This window comes from Octopus bimaculoides, chromosome 7 (assembly GCF_046866305.1).
Source record: "Octopus bimaculoides isolate indiv1 chromosome 7, ASM4686630v1, whole genome shotgun sequence".
NCBI lineage: Eukaryota > Metazoa > Mollusca > Cephalopoda > Octopoda > Octopodidae > Octopus > Octopus bimaculoides.
In genome coordinates, this window is record NC_142934.1 from 55,470,629 (window position 1) to 55,490,478 (window position 19,850).

General features: G+C 37.0%; 1 protein-coding gene across 3 annotated transcripts in view; it reads left to right on the forward strand.

The window, feature by feature from the left end:
* LOC106871816 (tRNA (cytosine(38)-C(5))-methyltransferase) overlaps nt 1-19,487 on the forward strand; it is a 68,428-nt gene extending 48,941 nt beyond the window's left edge. For 2 of the 3 annotated variants that reach the window (XM_052969693.2, XM_052969692.2), the window contains exons 5-9: nt 2,455-2,562; nt 3,333-3,700; nt 4,675-4,732; nt 6,097-6,253; nt 18,951-19,487. In XM_052969693.2, coding sequence (XP_052825653.1) covers nt 2,455-2,562; nt 3,333-3,700; nt 4,675-4,732; nt 6,097-6,253; nt 18,951-19,069 — 810 coding nt within the window. In that variant the 3' untranslated portion in view covers nt 19,070-19,487. The remainder of the gene's footprint in view (nt 1-2,454; nt 2,563-3,332; nt 3,701-4,674; nt 4,733-6,096; nt 6,254-18,950) is intronic. The other variant, XM_089355325.1, reaches the window with a different exon arrangement.
* The last annotated feature ends 363 nt before the right edge of the window (nt 19,488-19,850 follow it).

Genomic DNA, 19,850 nt, shown 5'->3' on the forward strand with positions numbered 1-19,850 from the left:
CTTTTGTTACCACACTGCCTTTGTTTCAATTAATTTTGAAAATAATGAATTTAGTAAAAATACCTTTGATTTTATTAAGCTGTTTACTTTGAGCATAAATTAACCTGAAACAATAGCAACTTTCATCGCAAGTCAGCAATGCAGCCTCTGTGTGTGGTCACTCAAGTTGCTAGTAATAATGAACAGATCCCCCTCTGATCCAACGTTATCATCTTAAACTCTTTAGCATTCAGATTATTCTTTCAAATGTAATGTTTATTTATTCACATGGTTTTGAATTAATCATGTATTACATCATAGCTTTGAGATTTTGATGTGATTGTGTATTTTTAGAATAATTGTAGGGTAGGTGTGAGAGGCTGGATCCTGCCTTTTTGAATTTTGAATATAAAACAGGCAGGATATTTAGGCTGGATATGGCCTGTTCAGGTGCTAAAGAGTTAAGCAAGAGATTGTGATCGGAAGTGTGTATTGTAGAACCAAAGACCAATCTCATGTGGGTATGTCTCAAAAATCGTTAAGCATCTCATTAACTTGATGTCATCAGCAGCAACAGCAGCATAATGTCCACTTTTCTATGCTTGCTTGGGTTGGACAGAGGTTCCAGAAATAGACATTTTATGGCCCTTTTCTGTCACCAACCCTCATCCCTTTTCAAGCAAGGTAATATTTCCCTATAACCAGACATGTTTATCATGGAAGATTGGGAACAAACAACCCTGTTTGTATGATGTTGACTCTCATTTACAGCTGTTATGGGATGTCAACAAAACACACACATACACAACTTGACAACTGGTGTTGGTGTGTTTACATCCTCATAACTTAGAGGTTCAGCAAAAGAGGCCAATAGAATAAGATGAGGACTGGGGTTGATTCATTTGACTAAAAATTCTTACAGTCTAATCACCGAAACAAGTAAAAAGTAAAAGATAAAAAGATATATAATAATAATCATAATAATAATAATTATTATAATAGATATGAGATCACCATGTTGCGCACATATGGTTGTGATGCATGTGCCTGGTGTACCTTATCAGACAGGTAGTCATGATGGGTATATTGGGCTTCGTGTATTTTACCCCAGTGTCACTTTGATGGCATGCACTGCTCTCTTACTCAATAATAATAATATTAAGGATTCAGATAGAATTGGGTACTTGAAGAGATATGCACCAGGTAGGGTTAGATAAACCTGTGGTCACTGCCTACGGTTGCTAAGTATCAAATAGGATATCCCAGTTGTGTACGCAGAGAACAACAACCCTCTGGGTATTTAGCGCAATAAGCCTTGACAGACTTCAGCCACATCCCTGCTGTATTCTTGGGATATTTTTGTTTTTGTTTTTGAAACTATGTTTCATCTGATGATTATGGTTTTTTGCAATGAAGTAGTGTTCTCGCATAAGAAACAGCTGTAATGAGCTGACAATTATCCATTGTCTGCTATTATTCATTTGATTATATACCACACCACATCATGCCACACTGCACCACACCACACCACACCACACACCACAACACAGCATATCACACATCACTACACCAACACACCACACATCACCACACCACACCACACCACCACACTACACCATCACACTACATTGCACCACCCTGCACACACTAGCACTGACCACTTCCCAGCACCACACCACCACCCACACCACATCACACCACTCTGCACACACTAGCACTGACCACTTCCCAGCACCCATACCATCATCCACACACCCACACATCAAGGTCACCAGCCCCTATCTACATGCATATATATGCTCTCACATACACACGTACGCACACCTTCATTTTGGGATTACCACTACTTTATTATCTCCCCTTCTTCCTAGCTCTCCTGTCTGACTACCTCTGTCCGGCCATCGCCATGATTGACCGCTAGCCATTAAAGCTTTTTTTATTCTCTCTCTGTTTATTTCCTCATGTTGCTTTCTGTTGAAGAGTGTGGGCTTGAAACATAAAAGACTTTCTTACCTTCTCGAGCGTTAAACTAATACACCTGTTTGTTGTTTACACACCTGTCTTCGTCTTTTGTATTTTTGTAAATTCCAACTATAGGTAGGTGGTGGGGGGGGGGCTCCAAAAGGGTCTCAGGAAGTAGCAATCCCTGCTTTCCTGGGCTAGTTTTCTACCACATTTCTTAAAAATCTTGATAGAGGCTTTGGTCCTGGGACCACTCATGTCTAGAAACTTGGTTGGGGGTAAGAAAGGGCATGCTCCTCATAGGAAATCCAGCTCCAAAAAAGCCTCATGATAGCAAAGGAGAGAATAGGCACCAGCTAGCCCAAAGGTTGGGGTTGGCGGCACCTGCCTACCTCGGTTGCTATGAGATTGAGATAGATCCAGCCACCTGGACAAAACTTGGATTTAAAAGACTGAATGATGATGATGATGATGTAAATGATCCACTCTCCTCTCAATCTTTCTGTTCTGCAGGAGTTCATATTCACCCCACTACAGTTTGGTATCCCAAATAGTCGAGCACGATATTATCTCATAGCAAAAAAACATCCAGGAAAGTTTTATTTCGATTTAACAGATGAAGTAAGTATAATTTTCTTTTGAAAGCTTTTCACTCTTCTTTTGAACATTGGCATCAATATTCTTTGATTAAGGCTGGTGATTAACAGACTCATTATAGCATCAGCTAAAAATGCCTTGTACTATTTAGTTATAACCCTTAACGGTCTGAGTTCAATACTCACTGATGTTGACCTTGCCTTTTGTTATTTGGTATGGAGGGTGGGTGTAAGATATATGGCAGTCAAGTACTGGTATCGATATAATTGACTGTTTTCTTCTCCCTCCTCTTTGCTTGCAGCTAAATGGGTTCTGTTAGATGGTGCAGTTAAACGGGGTGGTCGATTAACCATTGAAATCACGTCAAATGACATGTGAGTATCTGGTCTTTGGGAGCTATAGCTCCCAATGAGAGATGACTCAGACCATGATGAACAGTCTAACCCATGCCAGCAGGGGAAGCAGGCATAAAATGGCTGCCTTCATTTAGTCAATAACCCATTTAACTGTGGTCTGTAAATGACATTTTTAACCCTTTAGCATTAAGATTTTTCTGTAAAATGTAATGCTTATTTATTCACATTGATTTGAATTAGTCATGCATTACCTTATAGCTTTGAGATTTCAATGACATGATTGTTTACATTCAGAATGATATTGTAGGGTGAGTGTGATAGGTCAGATCTGGTTGGTTTAAAGATAAAACAGGTAGATTATTTTGGTTAGATATGGCCAGTATAAATGCTAAAGTGTTAAGAAAATGAAGTTTTCATGAATTCTTTGTTTCATTTCAGGTGCAGGAAGAGTTACCAGCTTGCTCTAAACAATGGCTACATCACATAGAACCTTCTGAAGACTGTGGTGAAACCACTTGCCTGTCACAAGACAAAGACATCAACTGCTTACAGACTTGTAAAACTGAAAAAGAAGAAATTAGAGATTTTTTGGACTATTATAACAAATATAGTACAATCCTACACCAAGAAGAGTTTGAAAATGGTATTTCTTACCCTAACTGCAAGGCACTTAATGATTTCTTAGAAACTAATCAATCAAAAGAATATTATGACCAGTTTTTAGTGCCAGAAAAGTACTTTTCTTTGTTTGTAATTTTAGATATTGTCTGTCCTCATTTACGTAAGAGTGTCTGCTTCACAAAAAGGTAAAGTTTTACATTCTGTTATCATTATTAATATTATTATTTTTATTATTATTATTATGTTGTTTCTTTTTCTTCTTTCTTCAAATTTTCTTCCATTTCTCGCCGAGTGTTTTCCGCACACCTAGGGCAGAGAAACTCGTTGTATGCATTCCCAGTTTACACTCGCAAATTCACGGGTAAAATATGTATTTAAAAAAAAAAAAAAAATCATGAATGGATGTTGTTTTCACAGCGATAATGCTCTTCTCAGTACATAAGTCGTTCCAGTTAACACGATTTCTTGCACTTCTTGTAGGGATGGTAAGCCTGGTATCATTTTCAAATAGGTTTCAGTACCTTTTTTTATCATTCCTAGAGATCCTACAATCACTGGTACAGTAGTCACCTTGAGGTGCCACATTTTTTCAATTTCTATTAGGAAGTCTTTATATTTACTGATCTTGTCAAATTCTTTCGCCGCTATATTATGATCACAGGGAATACTCATGTCAGTTATATCATCATCATCATCATCATCATCATCACCACCACCACCACCACCACCACTATTATTATTATTATTATTATTATTATTATTATTATTATTATCATTATTATTTGGCGGCAAGCTTGCAGAATTGTTAGCTCATTGGAAGTAGAAAGGATTATTATTATTATTATTATTATTATTACCATTATCATTATTTTTTTTTTATATTTAATTTTATTATATTTTTACTATGGTATACTACATATGCTTCTCTTCAATATCTTATTGTATACTGTCTATATTTTCTATACATTTATACATATATATTTTTCCTTTCATTTCATTATGCGTAAACCCACCACATTTGATGTCTGTCTTTGTACTGTCCCACCTCATCCTTTGCCCTGGTAGCAAATAAAAGAAATTGTTATTATTATTATTATTATTATTATTATTATTATTATTATTATTATAATCATCATGATCGTCTATTTGTTTCTATTAGGTATGGTCACTATATTGAAGGTTCTGGTTCCATTATTCAAATGTCCACAGATGGCCAAGTAAGTATTTTCGAAATGGTTCCATCTAGAACTCTTCCTTTAACACTGAGTCATTCAAAGTTTATTTCAACAAGGTTTTCGGTGTTACACTGGTATTACACAGTCGTTACTTTGAAGTTTTTAAAAAAGAAGCACTTATGGAAATAGATATAAACATGGAACAAAGGTAGTTGTATGCTGTCAACTTAATGTGACAGTCCCCTGAAGGGAATAATACTACTGTTGGTTAGACCTAGGAAGCTGCACCGCTTCCTGTCGGCCTTGACACATTTCCTGTGTCCTTATGTTTACAAGGGGGAGACAAGCACCTCTTGTAAACATAAGGACACAGGAAATGTGTCAAGGCCAACACAAAGCGGTGTAGCTTCCTAGGTCTAACCAACAGTAGTATTATTCCCTTCAGGGGACTGTCACATTAAGTTGACAGCATACAACTACTTCATCGTATCACTACTGCATAGATCTCTCTGAGAGATTTTGAAATGTATTATTTCTAAAAATGGAACAGAGGTGTAACAAAAATGTTTGGTTTTTATTTTGTCAATTAAGTGTTATTTCCTATTTGTTTTTATCTATAAATCAAAGGAAATGACTACTATTCCCTTCAAACTTTGCTTTTGTGACATGGACATTAGTGTTTTGAAACTGACCTATTTCCCATTACATTTTAGACAGATTCAGCACTGAGTTGCTGAAGCAGAAATATCATTATACCAAATATTCTGCTCAATACCACAGATTTACTGGTCAGTTGCATGAGTGACCTTAACCACTTGAGCATGTTTTTTAATGGTTGACAATAAGTGCAACTCTGATCATGAGCAGGAGTAGCGGTGGAACATCATAGCCATGTGTTGAGAGGGATTCTTCGGGGTTTGAATAAATGTTTGAATAAATGTAACAAAAGAAAATAAATGCCAGCTGTCTGCTAGTGCAGTATTCTATCCCTCCACCTCTTTGGAGTCTGTCAGAAACCCACAGTCAAGTTATCCAGTGCATAGTGTGTACATATGAAATGAGGTTCCTCCAATGGGTCTTTGGAGTTACATTACTCGGCAATGTGCATAGCTCAGGGATAACAACATACCCTTAACATCTGAGATGTTGTAAGGGTATGTTATATGATAGATTTGGCTGTTGCTTCTAGCCAGTCAAATGATCTCTTAGGAACTTCTTCATTGGCTCATAGTAATACCAATAGTCAGTACTTATTGGAGGAATTCTATTATATCTTTCTACCTACCTTACAAACATGAACACTACCTTTGCACGCTCAGTTATGGCTTGAATGAATTTCAAGAAAGAAACCAGTGAATCATTGAATGAATTCAACATGATAATTATTTGTTTTTCTAAAACTTCAGTCGGTAAAAGATGCCTATGACTTGAAAATGAAGACACAGCAGCTAAAAAACCGTAAGCAGTGGAGCGAGGAGGAATTTAATGTTGTACGGAAACTAAAGCTACGTTTCTTTACCCCAAGAGAGATTGCTAATCTGTTATGTTTCCCTCACACATTTGGTGAGTATTTTGAGCAAGATTTGTCAGACCTCTCTCTCTCTCTCTCTCTCTCTCTCTCTATATATATATATATATATATATATATATATATATATATATGTGTGTGTGTGTGTGTTTGTGTGCATATATAAATATATATATATATATACAAAATATATATATGTATGTGCATGTGTGTGTATATATATATATATATATATATATATATATGTGTGTGTGTGTGTGTGTATTTCTCTTTCTCCTTTCTGTATTTCTGTCTTATTGCATCCTCTTTCTCTCTCTGTCTATTTATCTTTTTATCTATATATCTGTCTCTTCTTATTCACTATCCACCTTAGGCGGTATCCCCCCACCCCTATCTCCCTCTGTCATTCTGAATTTCCTTACACCTTTCCATTTATGCTAATTCCATCCTTTTTCCATTCCTTCCCTACTACCTCTCTCTCATACACACACACACACACACACACACACACACACGTCATGATCAGCCTCATTGTCATCATCATTATCATCATCATCATCATCACTTGCCATTAAAACTCTGAGCCTCAGAGATAGAATGGAAATGATAAGAAATAGTCAGCAGGTGAGAATGGGATTGATTCCACACCAGTCTGACACCACCACCACACTCATGTTTCGTGTTATTTACCCCCCACCCCACCCTGGAATGTTGCTCCTCCCTTGTTCCTCTTTGCTTTCTCCACCCTTTTGACTGGAAGGAACCTTCTACCAGAGAATTTCTGTTGGTGGTGGGATGAAGACAGAGGCCAGACATGGTAGCAGTGAGAGGGGGGTGGAGACAGAGATGCTAAGTGTAGGTGGAGAAGGAAGTGCCTGGACAAGAATGTTTTGGGAGTTCTTCATTTTAGCACAAATAAGCTACTACCATCACTACTCTCACCACTACCCTCACCAACTTCAGTACTTCCATTTCAATCACTACCACCATCAGCATCACCATCATCATCACCACTACAACCATCATCATCATCACTAGTCATCATCATAAGGATTGCTATATCCATTGCCCACATCATTTCCATTCCTGTATTGCTGAAGCATACTGCTTTCATTGTCACCACCCCTATAGATGACAACACCATTATTTAAGCCGACAAGAAGGCCATTACTTAGCTGCTTAGTCTGGTAGAAACAGCAACCAAATCTTCTTCAAATAACATCCTACCAACTTAAAAATGTAGTCCTGGGTTTCCTGCACATAAAAAGAAAGAAACAATGGGATGATCACATCTGGAATACATCCAGTCATAGATCTGCTAAGGGCTAACCTGTGACTAAACAACAATACGATCAGGAACCAACGATAGAATCTATATATACATAGAGGATTTACCTTTTACCAGCCATATCCAGCCAGAATATTCTAACAGTTTTATGCTGAAACTGGCCCGATCTGGCCTCTCACACTTACCTTACAGTGTTATTCTAGAAATAAACAATCATGTCATTGAATTCCCAAAGTTACAAGATAATTAATGATTAATTCAAAGGAATGTCAATAAATAGGCATCACATTTGGCTGAGTGATCTGAATGTTAACCCTTTCGTTACTGTATTTATTTTGAGATGCTCTGTGTTTCTTTCAATTACTTTAACTATAACAAAGAATTTAGTAAAATAACTCAGTTATCATTTAGCTACTGTTAGGAATATAAATTGTGACTAAGGTTTGGTGGAAGATTTTAATTCAAAACTTATGAAAACAAGGCATTTGTACTCAGATCCAGTGCTGGTTTCAGCCGGGTTGGTAACTTCAACTTCTGCAGGGTCAGTTGTGCGACGTGCGGCCAAGCTTGGTTTTGAAGAAGAATTGGTCCTTTTCTATTGACCAATGCTGGTTATTGTTGTCGGAGTTTCTTATGCATTTCATCCATTTGCTGACAGTACTTCTCCGCTGTAATGATTTCGCCTGGATCCAAAAAGCTGTGATGGATGAGACGGGCCGCAGACCAAATAGTGACCATGACCTTCTTTTGGTGCAGCTTTGGCTTCCGGAAGTGCCATGGAGCTTCGTCAGCATCCAACCACTGAGCTGAGCATTGCCAGTTGTCATAAAGAATCTACTTTTCATCTCAAGTCACAATCCGGTCGAGAAACAGGTTATTCTTGTTGCGTGAAAGAAGGGAAGCTGACACTTCAAAACGGCGTTTTTTTTTTGGTTGTTGTTCAATTCGTGCGGCACCCATTTCGCAAGTATTTTTGTTTTTCCAATCTCTTTCAAGTGGTTGGATATTGTTGTATACATTACGTCTAATTCAGAAGCAAGCTCTCGAACAGTTGGGCATGGACTGGCTTCTACTAAGGATCTTAGTTGATTGTTGTCAGCATCTGATGGCTGACCACTACGCTTATCATCTTCAAGACTCTCACTACCGCTATGGAATTTCTTGAACCACCATTTTGCTGTACGTTCATTAGTGGTTCCTGGGCCAAACACATCGTTCATATCGCGAGCTGTTTCAGCAACTTTTCAGCCTAGCTTGAACTGGAATAAGAAAATTGTGCGAATTTGCTTTTTGTTCATGTTGTATTCAACGTTCCAGAAAAAAAATGGCCTAATTATTCAAAAAGAAAAAGAGTAACACGATTAGATAGAGCGAAAAACAGGTTTTAAAATGATATATAAAGCCAAAGTAATTTAATGAAAATTAATTTGAAAATACATTATTTAAAACCAAAATTTAAAATTCCGTAAGAACTTTCTTGACAACCTAATAGCAGAGAAAGTTTAAATAAATGGCTGAAAATGTTGCTTTATAAATACACTTTTCATAATTCAATTTTTTTTCTCACGCATTCACTTGCAGTGTTTGACTTTTTCCTTCATTGTGAAAAGTACAATGGAGGGATGAGGGAGTAAGGATTTTTTTCTTTTAACGTGAGTTACAAATGTTTCAGAATGTAAAATACAGAAAATGACAGAAAATTACAGAAAAGAAAAATATATCATTTTAGTGGTTGCTGTTCCAAAGGTATGATGTATGTGTCTGTGTGAAGGAAGAGACAAACATTGAAAAGACATGGATTTTTAAACTTTTGTTTTAAAAAAGCTTCCCTTCATTGTTTTGGAATGCATGAAAAAGAGGGAAAATCCTGACAAAATTTGTGGAATTCCAACATATATGGGACAGCTATTCTGAAAGAATTCTATTTCTCCATCAGATGACAACATACAAGTTCTGGTCTTCTCATAGGTCTTTGCAATAACAAGAACTAGTTCTTCTGGAATGTCATATGCTTGAAGGATCTTCCATATTTTGTAATGATGGGTGTTGTCAAACCCATGGCTAAAACCCACAAAGGTTATAATGGCAGGTAGCAATCTTGATTTAACTCCTATGATATGCCTCAGGGCTAAGATCTGAGATGTTGTGGCTCTCCTTGGTCTAAATCCATTTTGATTTGGTCTTACATGGCTATCAAGCACCTGTTGAATCCTGTTGAGGATCTTTCAGTTGATGACTTTGAGTAAGATGCTGGACAGTGCAATTCCTCTGTAGTTAGTTCTATTGCCGGGGTTTCCTGACTTTGGGATTGGTATCAAGTTAACCTCAGACCTCTGATCTGGACTTTCTTGGTTCTGCAAGAGCTTATTTGCAAAATCCAGTATTATTTCATCCTGATTACATCTCTTGATAACTTCAAGGGGAATTTCATCAGGGCCAGCAACTTTTCCCTCTTTCAGTCAATTTTTGGTCCTCTGAATTCTTTCAAATATTAACTGGGGTAGTAAAGGAGATACGCTTGCACCATATCTGTTTGTAACTGTATTGGATTATGCAATGCATAAGTTTAAAAATCCATGTCTTTTCAATGTTTGTCTCTTCCCTCACACAGATTATGCAATGCATAATCCAGTGGACAACAGTGACAAAAATAATGAAAAGAGAAAAAGGTTAAATTAAATGAATACATGTGAGCATAAAAGCAATAATTCTAAAGCTGAAGAAAGAAATGCTTTGAGCTATTGAGAGATCTGATTTTATAATCAAAACTAAATTCAAAATTTAAATTTTACTACAGGCACAGGAGTGGCTGTGTGGTAAGTAGCTTGCTTACCAACCGCATGGTTCAGGGTTCATTCCCACTGCATGGCATCTTGGGCAAGTGCCTTCTACTATAGCCTCGGACCGACCAAAGCCTTGTGAGTGGATTTGGTAGACGGAAACTGAAAGAAGCCTGTCGTATATATGTATGCATATATATGTGTGTGTCTATGTTTGTGTTTCTGTGTTTGTCCCCCCAACATCACTTGACAACCGATGGTGGTGTGTTTACGTCCCCGTAACTTAGTGGTTCGGCAAAAGAGACCGATAGAATAAGTACTAGGCTTACAAAAAATAAGTCCTGGGGTCAATTAGCTCGACTAAAAGGCGGTGCTCCAGTATGGCCACAATCAAATAACTGAAACAAGTAAAAGAGTAAAGAGTATTACCTACTTGCTCTTTCATAAAATAAGACCAGTTTTCAATGCCTCACTGAAATAAAGAAGTTTACAATGGCAATATATGTGTATGCGTATGTGTGTGTGTGTGTGTGTGTGTGTGTGTGTGTGTGTGTGTGTGTGTGTGCACATGAATATCTTTAATGGCCAGTAATCAACTTAAGGTCACTGCTCAGTCATGCATTGAAATAAGAAATCTAAACTAGAGACAATAAATAACTTCTTTCTATCAATCTCTTTATCCTTCTATCTCACACACACATACTCAAACACAAACACCAATTCCCATGGGAATTATAGATGCTTTGAGAATGGGTAGCAAAGTGTTTTTTAATTGAATAAATTGATGTCACTTATGTAGTTAAAACTGGTTATTTATCAAAAAAGAGAGTCCATTACATTTTTTACAATATTTTCATTTATTGAGAGAAACCCCCTGCATGCAAGATTGCTAAGAGATGGGACCCCCTATACTGAGTGCTACATAACCTTCATAGTAGGAGGGTCCTTTAACTGTGGATGTCCGTGGCAATTGCCCTCTTTGACCCCCTATAAATCCAACCCTGCCTGTGCTATCTTTTAAGTCTTGTATTTATTCTATCAATCGCTTTTGCCAAACTGCTTCATTATGAGGATGTAAACAACCCAACACCAGTTCTCGAGTAGTGGTGGGTGAGAAATACATGTACACATTTGCCATTTTGCAAAACAGCAAATAAAAAGACAACCTCCTTTGTGATAGACAGCTGAAGGGATACATCTGCACCTATGATGCACCACAACTCTTTGTACAGCATTCCACCTGTGATGTACCAGTGTACGATGGGTCGAAACAATTATAGTGAATAAAGAGTCTTGTGAATTTCATTTCTTTCTTTCAAATTTTTATAAGTTCTACAGACACAAAGGAATTCCTTAAGTAAATCCTGTTGATGACATCAGATAGCTGAATACTGTGAATAGGCTTTAAATGTATGCTCGAATATAGAGCTATTATATTTATATAATGTGTGTGTGTGTGTGTGTGTCTATATATATAATGTACATGCATGTTTATATATATAATGTATGTGTATGTATATTCTTTTACTTGTTTCAGTCATTTGACTGCAGCCATACTGGAGCACTGCCTTTGGTCAAGCAAATTGACCCCAAGACTTATTCTTTGTAAGCCTAGTACTTATCCTATCGACCTCTTTTGCCGAACCGCTAAGTTATAGAGACGTAAACGCACCAACATCAGTTGTCAAGCGATGTTGGGGAGACAAACACAGACACACAAACATATACACACACATACATACATATATATATATATATATATATATATATATATATATATATGACAGGCTTCTTTCAGTTTCTCTCTGCCAAATCCACTCAAGGCTTTGGTCGGCCCGAGGCTATAGTAGAAGACACTTGCCCAAGGTGCCATACAGTAGAACTGAACCCGGAACCATGTGATTTGTGAGCAAGCTACTTACCACACAGCCACTCATGTGTATGTGTCCCTGTGTTTGTATACATGTATATATATATATATATATATATATATATATATATATATATATATATATATATATATATATATATATATATGATGAGCTTCTTTCAGTTTATTTCTATGAAATCTACTCACAAGGTTTTGATTATCATGAGGGTATAGCAGAAGATACTTGCCCAAGGTGCCATGAAGGGACTGAACCCAGAACCATGTGATTGGGAAGCAAACCTCTTACCACACAACACTGATATCAACAAATACATTAGTGTGCCTTTCCTTTTTTTTTTGCTTTGGGTGTTATTTAAGGAAGAGTTGGCTACTATTTCTAGCTGATTATACCACCACTTGTGTAGGGGCCTCCTGATTAACCTCACAATACTGTTAGAGTTTGTGTGTGTGTTTGGTTGTGGTGGGTTGCCACAGCTGTCAAGGGCTGAGAAATGGCACGCTTCTTGACATTCAACAATTCCATATCTTCCTTTACCTTCTTCCACTCCTGCCACCCCTGTAAGTCATACCCTTTCTCCTCCCTTGCTTGCTTCTCATCCTCACTTAAAGACAACAATATATGCTCCTCCACTTCTACCATCACCACCACAGCCACCATACAGGCACACATTCCAGAAAGAGGAAGGTTATGGCAGTAGTATATATGTATGTGTGTGTGTGTGTATATGTATGTCTGTCTGTCTATGTATGTATATATGTAACACTGTCCCTTTTCTGCCTGCTTCTTCCTTTTTTCTGCTCCTTCTTCCTTTTATCACCTCACCCACCATTTCAGGACTCCCATATGTTTGTATTTACAGTACATACATACATAACTAAAGCCTTGGAGATATCATTCTATCTTCCCCTCATCTTCAACCCACCTTTTAATGGTTGGTGGGCACACTTAGAAAGTGTGTGTAAATATGTGGGTATTTGCTTGTCTGGCATGTGGAGCGGGGGAGGGGGGTCCTGTTGCCAGGCATTAGTGTATCAACAGTCATGTGTCTTCATTCCCATGGCAGGAATATACATTACCCTCACTCCTTTGGTTCATTCACAAACATGCACATCTGTTTACAAGGGAACATCTATCAATGATGATAGATGTGCATGTGTGTGTGTGTGTGTATGTATATGCTCTTTCTCTTTTACTCTCTTTTACTTGTTTCAGTCATTTGACTGCGGCCATACTGGAGCACTGCCTTTAGTCGAGCAAATCGACCCCAGGACTTATTCTTTGTAAGCCTAGTACTTATTCTATCGGTCTCTTTTTGCCGAACCTCTAAGTTACGGGGACGTAGACACACCAGCATCAGTTGTCAAGCGATGTTAGGGGGACAAACACAGACACACAAACACACACACACACACACATATATATATATATATATATATATATATATATATATATATATACATATACATATATATACGACAGGCTTCTTTCAGTTTCCGTCTACCAAATCCACTCACAAGGCTTTGGTCAGCCCGAGGCTATAGTAGAAGACATTTGCCCAAGGTGCCACGCAGTGGGACTGAACCCAGAACCATGTAGTTGGTAAGCAAGCTATTTACCACACAACCACTCCTGCACCTATGTGTATATGTGTTTATATACATATATATGTATGTTTGTATATATTTATATATGTGTTTGTATATATGTATGCATGCATCATCATTGTCATCGTTGTCATTTAATGTCCGTTTTTCATGCTGGCATGGATTGGACAGCTTAACAGGAGCTGGCATGGCCAGGTTTTACACCAGGTTCCATAGTCTGTTTTGGCTTGGTTTCTACAACTGGATGTCCTTCCTAGCACCGACTACTTTACAGAATGTACTGGATGCTTTTTACAAGGCACCACCACCAGTTCTTTTTATGTGGTACCATTACCAGTGCCTTTTACATGGCACTAGAACCAGTGCTTTTTATATTTATTTAGTAGATATATATAGATAGACAGATATATATATACACATGTATGTACATATATATGTGTGTGTGTGTGTGTGTGTGTGTGTGTACAAGGGGGTGCTGCAAACTTCCTGGTTTTGAGTAAAAGAAAATACAGGAGAATCAGTTAATTATGATTTTATTCAACGTATTCCCCTCTCACATTCACACGCTTACACAGTGGTCCTTCAGTTTTTCTAAGCCCTGTAAAAGAACTCAGAAGGTTGAGCCTCCAAACAGGCATTTCGTAATACCCAAAAAGTCAGGAACTTTTCAACACCCTTTGATATATATAGTTATGTATACATGTGTGTATGAATATATACGTGCTTGTGTATATTTAAATGTGTGTGCATGTAAGCACACAGTACACTGTAAAGTGGTTGGTATTAGGAAAGGCTTCTGGCTGCAGAAAGCATGCTCCAAAGTCTACTTTGGCAGACATTGGAGCATGGCACAGTCCTCTGGTTCACATGAAAAACAGACATTAAATGATGGTGATGATATAAATACTGTAAAAACCCATATTGTTAAAAAAAAAACAGCCTCTACTCATGTAAAATTCACACCTAAAAGTTTTCAGAATTGCTGATATGACCAGGGGGAAAAAGTTTTCAGTTTAGTTGTATTTAGCATAATTTCACTTACTTATGATTAGGTTTTATTAAATCTTCATTAAATAAAAATAATTTCTGTTTAACAGGTATCGCATTGAAAGCTATTAGATTATGAAGTGTTTGTGCTGTTTATAATAAACTTTATTTTACATTTCTTGCCTACAAGAGATTATATCCAATCTTTAGCATACTTCTATATGCCTTCTCAAATCACAACCACAGGAAATATTGTTGATAATTCTTATAAACAAAAACAAAGCTGATAAATACGCACAAGTGTTGCAAAATAAGTTTAATTACCGATAAACATCAGCTTGAATGACACTTTACTCAACTGACAGAGGAAGGTGACCAATCAAACTGATTATGCAAACAGAATTTTGACTGGTCGAAAGTGTCTTCTTGTCTCAAGCTCTGATTTTCTGCCTGTTCTTGTCGGAACCTTTGATATGGAGTATCGAAATTTTAATCCCTTTCACACTTATAAAATGTCAAGCAAGCTTAAAAATTTGTCATTACTGTTTTAGCCAGGAGACCAAACTGATAGTTTGGTAGCCCACTAAAATAAACATTAAAAATCAAAAGGAGAAAATAAACAGCTTTGCAAGTTTAATTCAGGATTTATTGAACAAGAGAAGTGCGAAATTTAAGAAGTGATTTGTTGGAATATACATGTCTGTGAGGAGACATAAACAAGAATAGCAAAAACTCTACTATACCAAAAGAACTGGTATTATATACATTACAAGTGTTCTATGAAGAGAACATAAGATTGCTGCATAATTCAACATGAATGTCAAACGACATTAAACATTGTGTGAGGTAAATGAAGGTTTCTGTAGGAACACTAAGTCATATTCACTTAGTGAGTTTACATGCACAAGGATGAATTATGATGTTGTCATCAGCCTTAGATACAGTAAGAGCTAGTAGTGGCGATGTCGGTGGTGACGAATTTCATTGTCCTAACACGGAGAAAGTGAACAATAGCTTCCTGAAGGTAAACTCACGCTAGACTTCTTAAGTGGAGAAAAACTGATCTATTTAAGGAAAATTGCTGGGCTCCGTTGCAATTAGTAGAAACTCCAAACAATGTAAAATATGGCCCAGACCATGATTACCTGCATGAACGTCAAACTTCAAAAAGTAGTTAACCATTTAATAGTTGTAGTAAATTTATACAGAAAACGCAAGCATTATACCGTCCAGCATAAATAAAAGTCAACTTCGTTATATTTTTTATGTGAAAACCTATTCTGACATTAAATGAGTCAACTTCAAATGTGAATGTTTACATTTGTACTTCATTTTTCAATAAAAATTGTTTTTTTAAATTCTGGAAATGATGTACTCATGTAATTTATGCACCCACTAAAGTTTATTTTTGTTTTTGTGATAAAAAAAAGTGCATAAATTACATGGGGTTTTATGTATACACGCACACACACACACACACACGCACGCACGCACACACACACACACATACACACACACACACACACACACACATATACTCTTTTACTCTTTTACTTGTTTCAGTCATTTGACTGCGGCCATGCTGGAGCACCGCCTTTAGTCGAGCAAATCGACCCCAGGACTTATTCTTTGTAAGCCTAGTACTTATTCTATCGATCTCTTTTTGGCCGAACCGCTAAGTTACGGGGACATAAACACACCACCATCGGTTGTCAAGCAATGTTGGGGGGACAAACACACACACACACACACACACACACACACATATATATATACATATATATACGACGGGCCTCTTTCAGTTTCCGTCTACCAAATCCACTCACAAGGCTTTGGTCGGCCCGAGGCTATAGCAGAAGACACTTGCCCAAGGTGCCACGCAGTGGGAATGAACCCGGAACCATGTGGTTGGTAAGCAAGCTACTTACCACACAGCCACTCCTGCGCCTATATATATATATATATAATGTGAGAGAGTTAGGGGTTGGGGGTTCAACCCACTAAGGGATAGTATCCAGTATACTGCTGGGAGGGTACCCAATTATTGCTACACTAGTGCTATCCTAGGTGCAATCAATGGGAGCGGGTAAAAGTGGAGGTTTTACCCAAAATTTGTGTAACAATTAGAAAATGGAGGATAATATGCTGAACCCAACTACTCGCAGACGGTGTATCCCGTTGAATTCATTAGTTTAATTCATAGCAAAAGTGACAAAAAAGGAAGAAAAGAAAAAGAAAGAAAGAACTAAAGCACAGGTGTCCATGGCAGACTATGTTATTTTGCCAACATGGTTTACATATAGAGGTACAAAGTACATAAGGAATTAGAGGATGATATCAGGTCATTAAGAATGAAATGTCTGATTTTCTTATGCACCTAGTTTGACAGTCAATAACTCTAATGTTTTGTCCTGACAATTCTTTGTTTTACCACATTCAAGAGTTACATCATCACTTTTCGAAATGTAATTCATGGTGTCTGATTATATTGTGAGTTTTCTCTTGTAAATCAATTTTTGTGAACCCATGCATAGATCAAAAATTTATGTTGTTTATGAATGAGTTCCGTCGTGGAACCAATGCATCCCAGACAGATGGAAGCATCAATGATGTGCTTGGTGAAGATATGGCGAATAAGCGCACTGTATGTCAAGAAGTTCCTATCTGGTGACTTTAGTTTTGAAAACCAGCCCTGTGGTAAACTTGAGACCAAGGTGGATAATGATGAGCTGGAAACTGTAGTGGAAGCAGATACATCTCAAACTACGCATGAGTTAGCAGCAAGGTTTGATGTTTCGATTCCAACTGTATTGGACCATCTGCAACAAATCAGCAAGGTAAAGAAGCTGGACAAGTGGGTACCACACAAAATGAACTGGCATCAAATGACACGTCGTCTTGAAACTTGCTGTTTTTTGTTGTCACGGCATAAAAGCGAACTATTTTTGCATTGTACTGTTACGTGTGATGAAAAATAGGTTCTTTTCAACAATAGCAAGCATTCTGCATGGAGGTTCGATAGAGACGAAATGCCAAGACAATCCCAAAAAGAATATTCACCAAAAAAAGGCTAAAGGTGTCTGGTGGTCTAGCACTGTTGTCATCCACTACAGCTTCATGAGACCGGATAAGGCAATTACAGTGAATCAACCAACTGGATGAAATGATGAGTGAACTTGCAAACTGAGATTGGTCGAGACAGGCCAATTCTCTTGCAAGACAATGCTCGACCACATGGTGCACAAAGAATGCTACTCAAGTTACAGGAACTGAACTTGGAAGTATTTCATCATCTACCATATTCACCAAACCTTGCACCAACTGACTATCATGTTTTCCAGACATTAGACAACTTTTTGCAATGAAGAAACTTCAAATCTGAAGAAGATGCAAAAATAGCCTTTTGTAATTTCATTTCCTGTTTCTCTCCGGATTTTTTGCTGCCAACATAAATAAGCTACCGATAAAATGGCAAAATTGTGTGCATACTTTGATTAACTGCATCGCTTTTTGTTGAGATAAAATAAAATAAACTTTCAGTTCAGAATTGGACATTTCATTCTTAATGACATGATATATATATAGCATTTAATTAAAACTGAAATTGAGTGTTTGCCTCATGATTCAAGTTTCACACTGATCTTCAGACAAAACTACAGTGGAGTTATATATATATATATATATATATATATATATATATATATATATAAGGGTATTTTTATTTTTCATTTTTGTACTCTAAATATATGTATAGAACAAAAGTAAAACTAATGAAGATGAAGTAAAAAAAACAAAATATAAACAGGGTATATTTGGTTAAAAACTGAGAGAAGTCTTTAGTGTTTTAAGCCTACAGTCTTCTACGAAAAGGACAAATGAGGAGAGAGAAAAAACAATAATCCTCTAGCATTTAAGCCAGCCATATCCAGTTCAGATATTCTACCTGTTTTATGTTCAAACCAGCCATATCCAGCCTGTCACACCTATCCTTCAAGGTCATTCTAAAATTTAGCAATCATATCATCAAAATCTCAAAGCTATGAGATAATGCATGATTAATTCAAAACTGTGATTAAATAAGCATAATATTTGATATAGTAATCTGAATGCTAAAGGGTTAAAGTTTTAGTTATTGTATATACATACATTTTATACATATACTTATTTTGTTTCTCTTGTAGATTTTCCTCCTGAAACAACGCTGCGTCAAAAGTACAGAGTACTTGGCAACAGTCTTAATGTACACGTTGTGGCCGTCCTTATTAAACTTCTCAGCCAGGACTGTAACCTAATGTTATAACGCAAGTGGTGCTCTCTCTCTCTCTCTCAACCAATCACAGACAGACAGATATATATTTATTTTTATAAAATATACATATAATGTAAATTTGAATTATGAGACTGGCTCTGTTGAGTCAGATTATGTTGTGATTTTTGTAGAGCCATGTTTATTTTCATTTTCCAAAATTTTATTTTTGGCTTGCTATTTTGTAAAACCAGAAAGAGATATAGATATTTCTTCATTTTATTCTTTTATTATCGTACTTCTTACTATCCAAGTCATACATGAAATTGTTTGCATCTGCTGCTGAATATTAGCAGTAAGGAAAGTGAATGAGAAAGGAAGGTAATAACAAAGCTTGGTTTTATGAACTGGTAAAAAATAAAAATAAAAATAAAAAAAACATAAATAAATATATAAACATTTATAATATGCATTTCATTGTATTGTAGAATTCTTGTGTGTTTGTCTGTCTGCCTTCTCTCTCTCTCTCCCCCTCTGTCTCTGCATACACATATACATATATATATATATGTATATGTCATCATCATCATCGTTTAATGTCTGTTTTCCATGCTGGCATGGGTTAAATGGTTTGACGGGAGCTGGAGAGCTGCCGAGGCTCCATGTCTGTTTTGGCATGGTTTCTACAGCTGGATGCCTTTCCTAACACCCACCACTGGCATTGGACACAACTACAATTTCACTTGGCTTGGCAGATCTTCTCAAGCATGGCATATTGTCAAAGGTTTCAGTCACTTGCCATTGCCTCCATGAGGCCCAGCATTCGAAGATCATG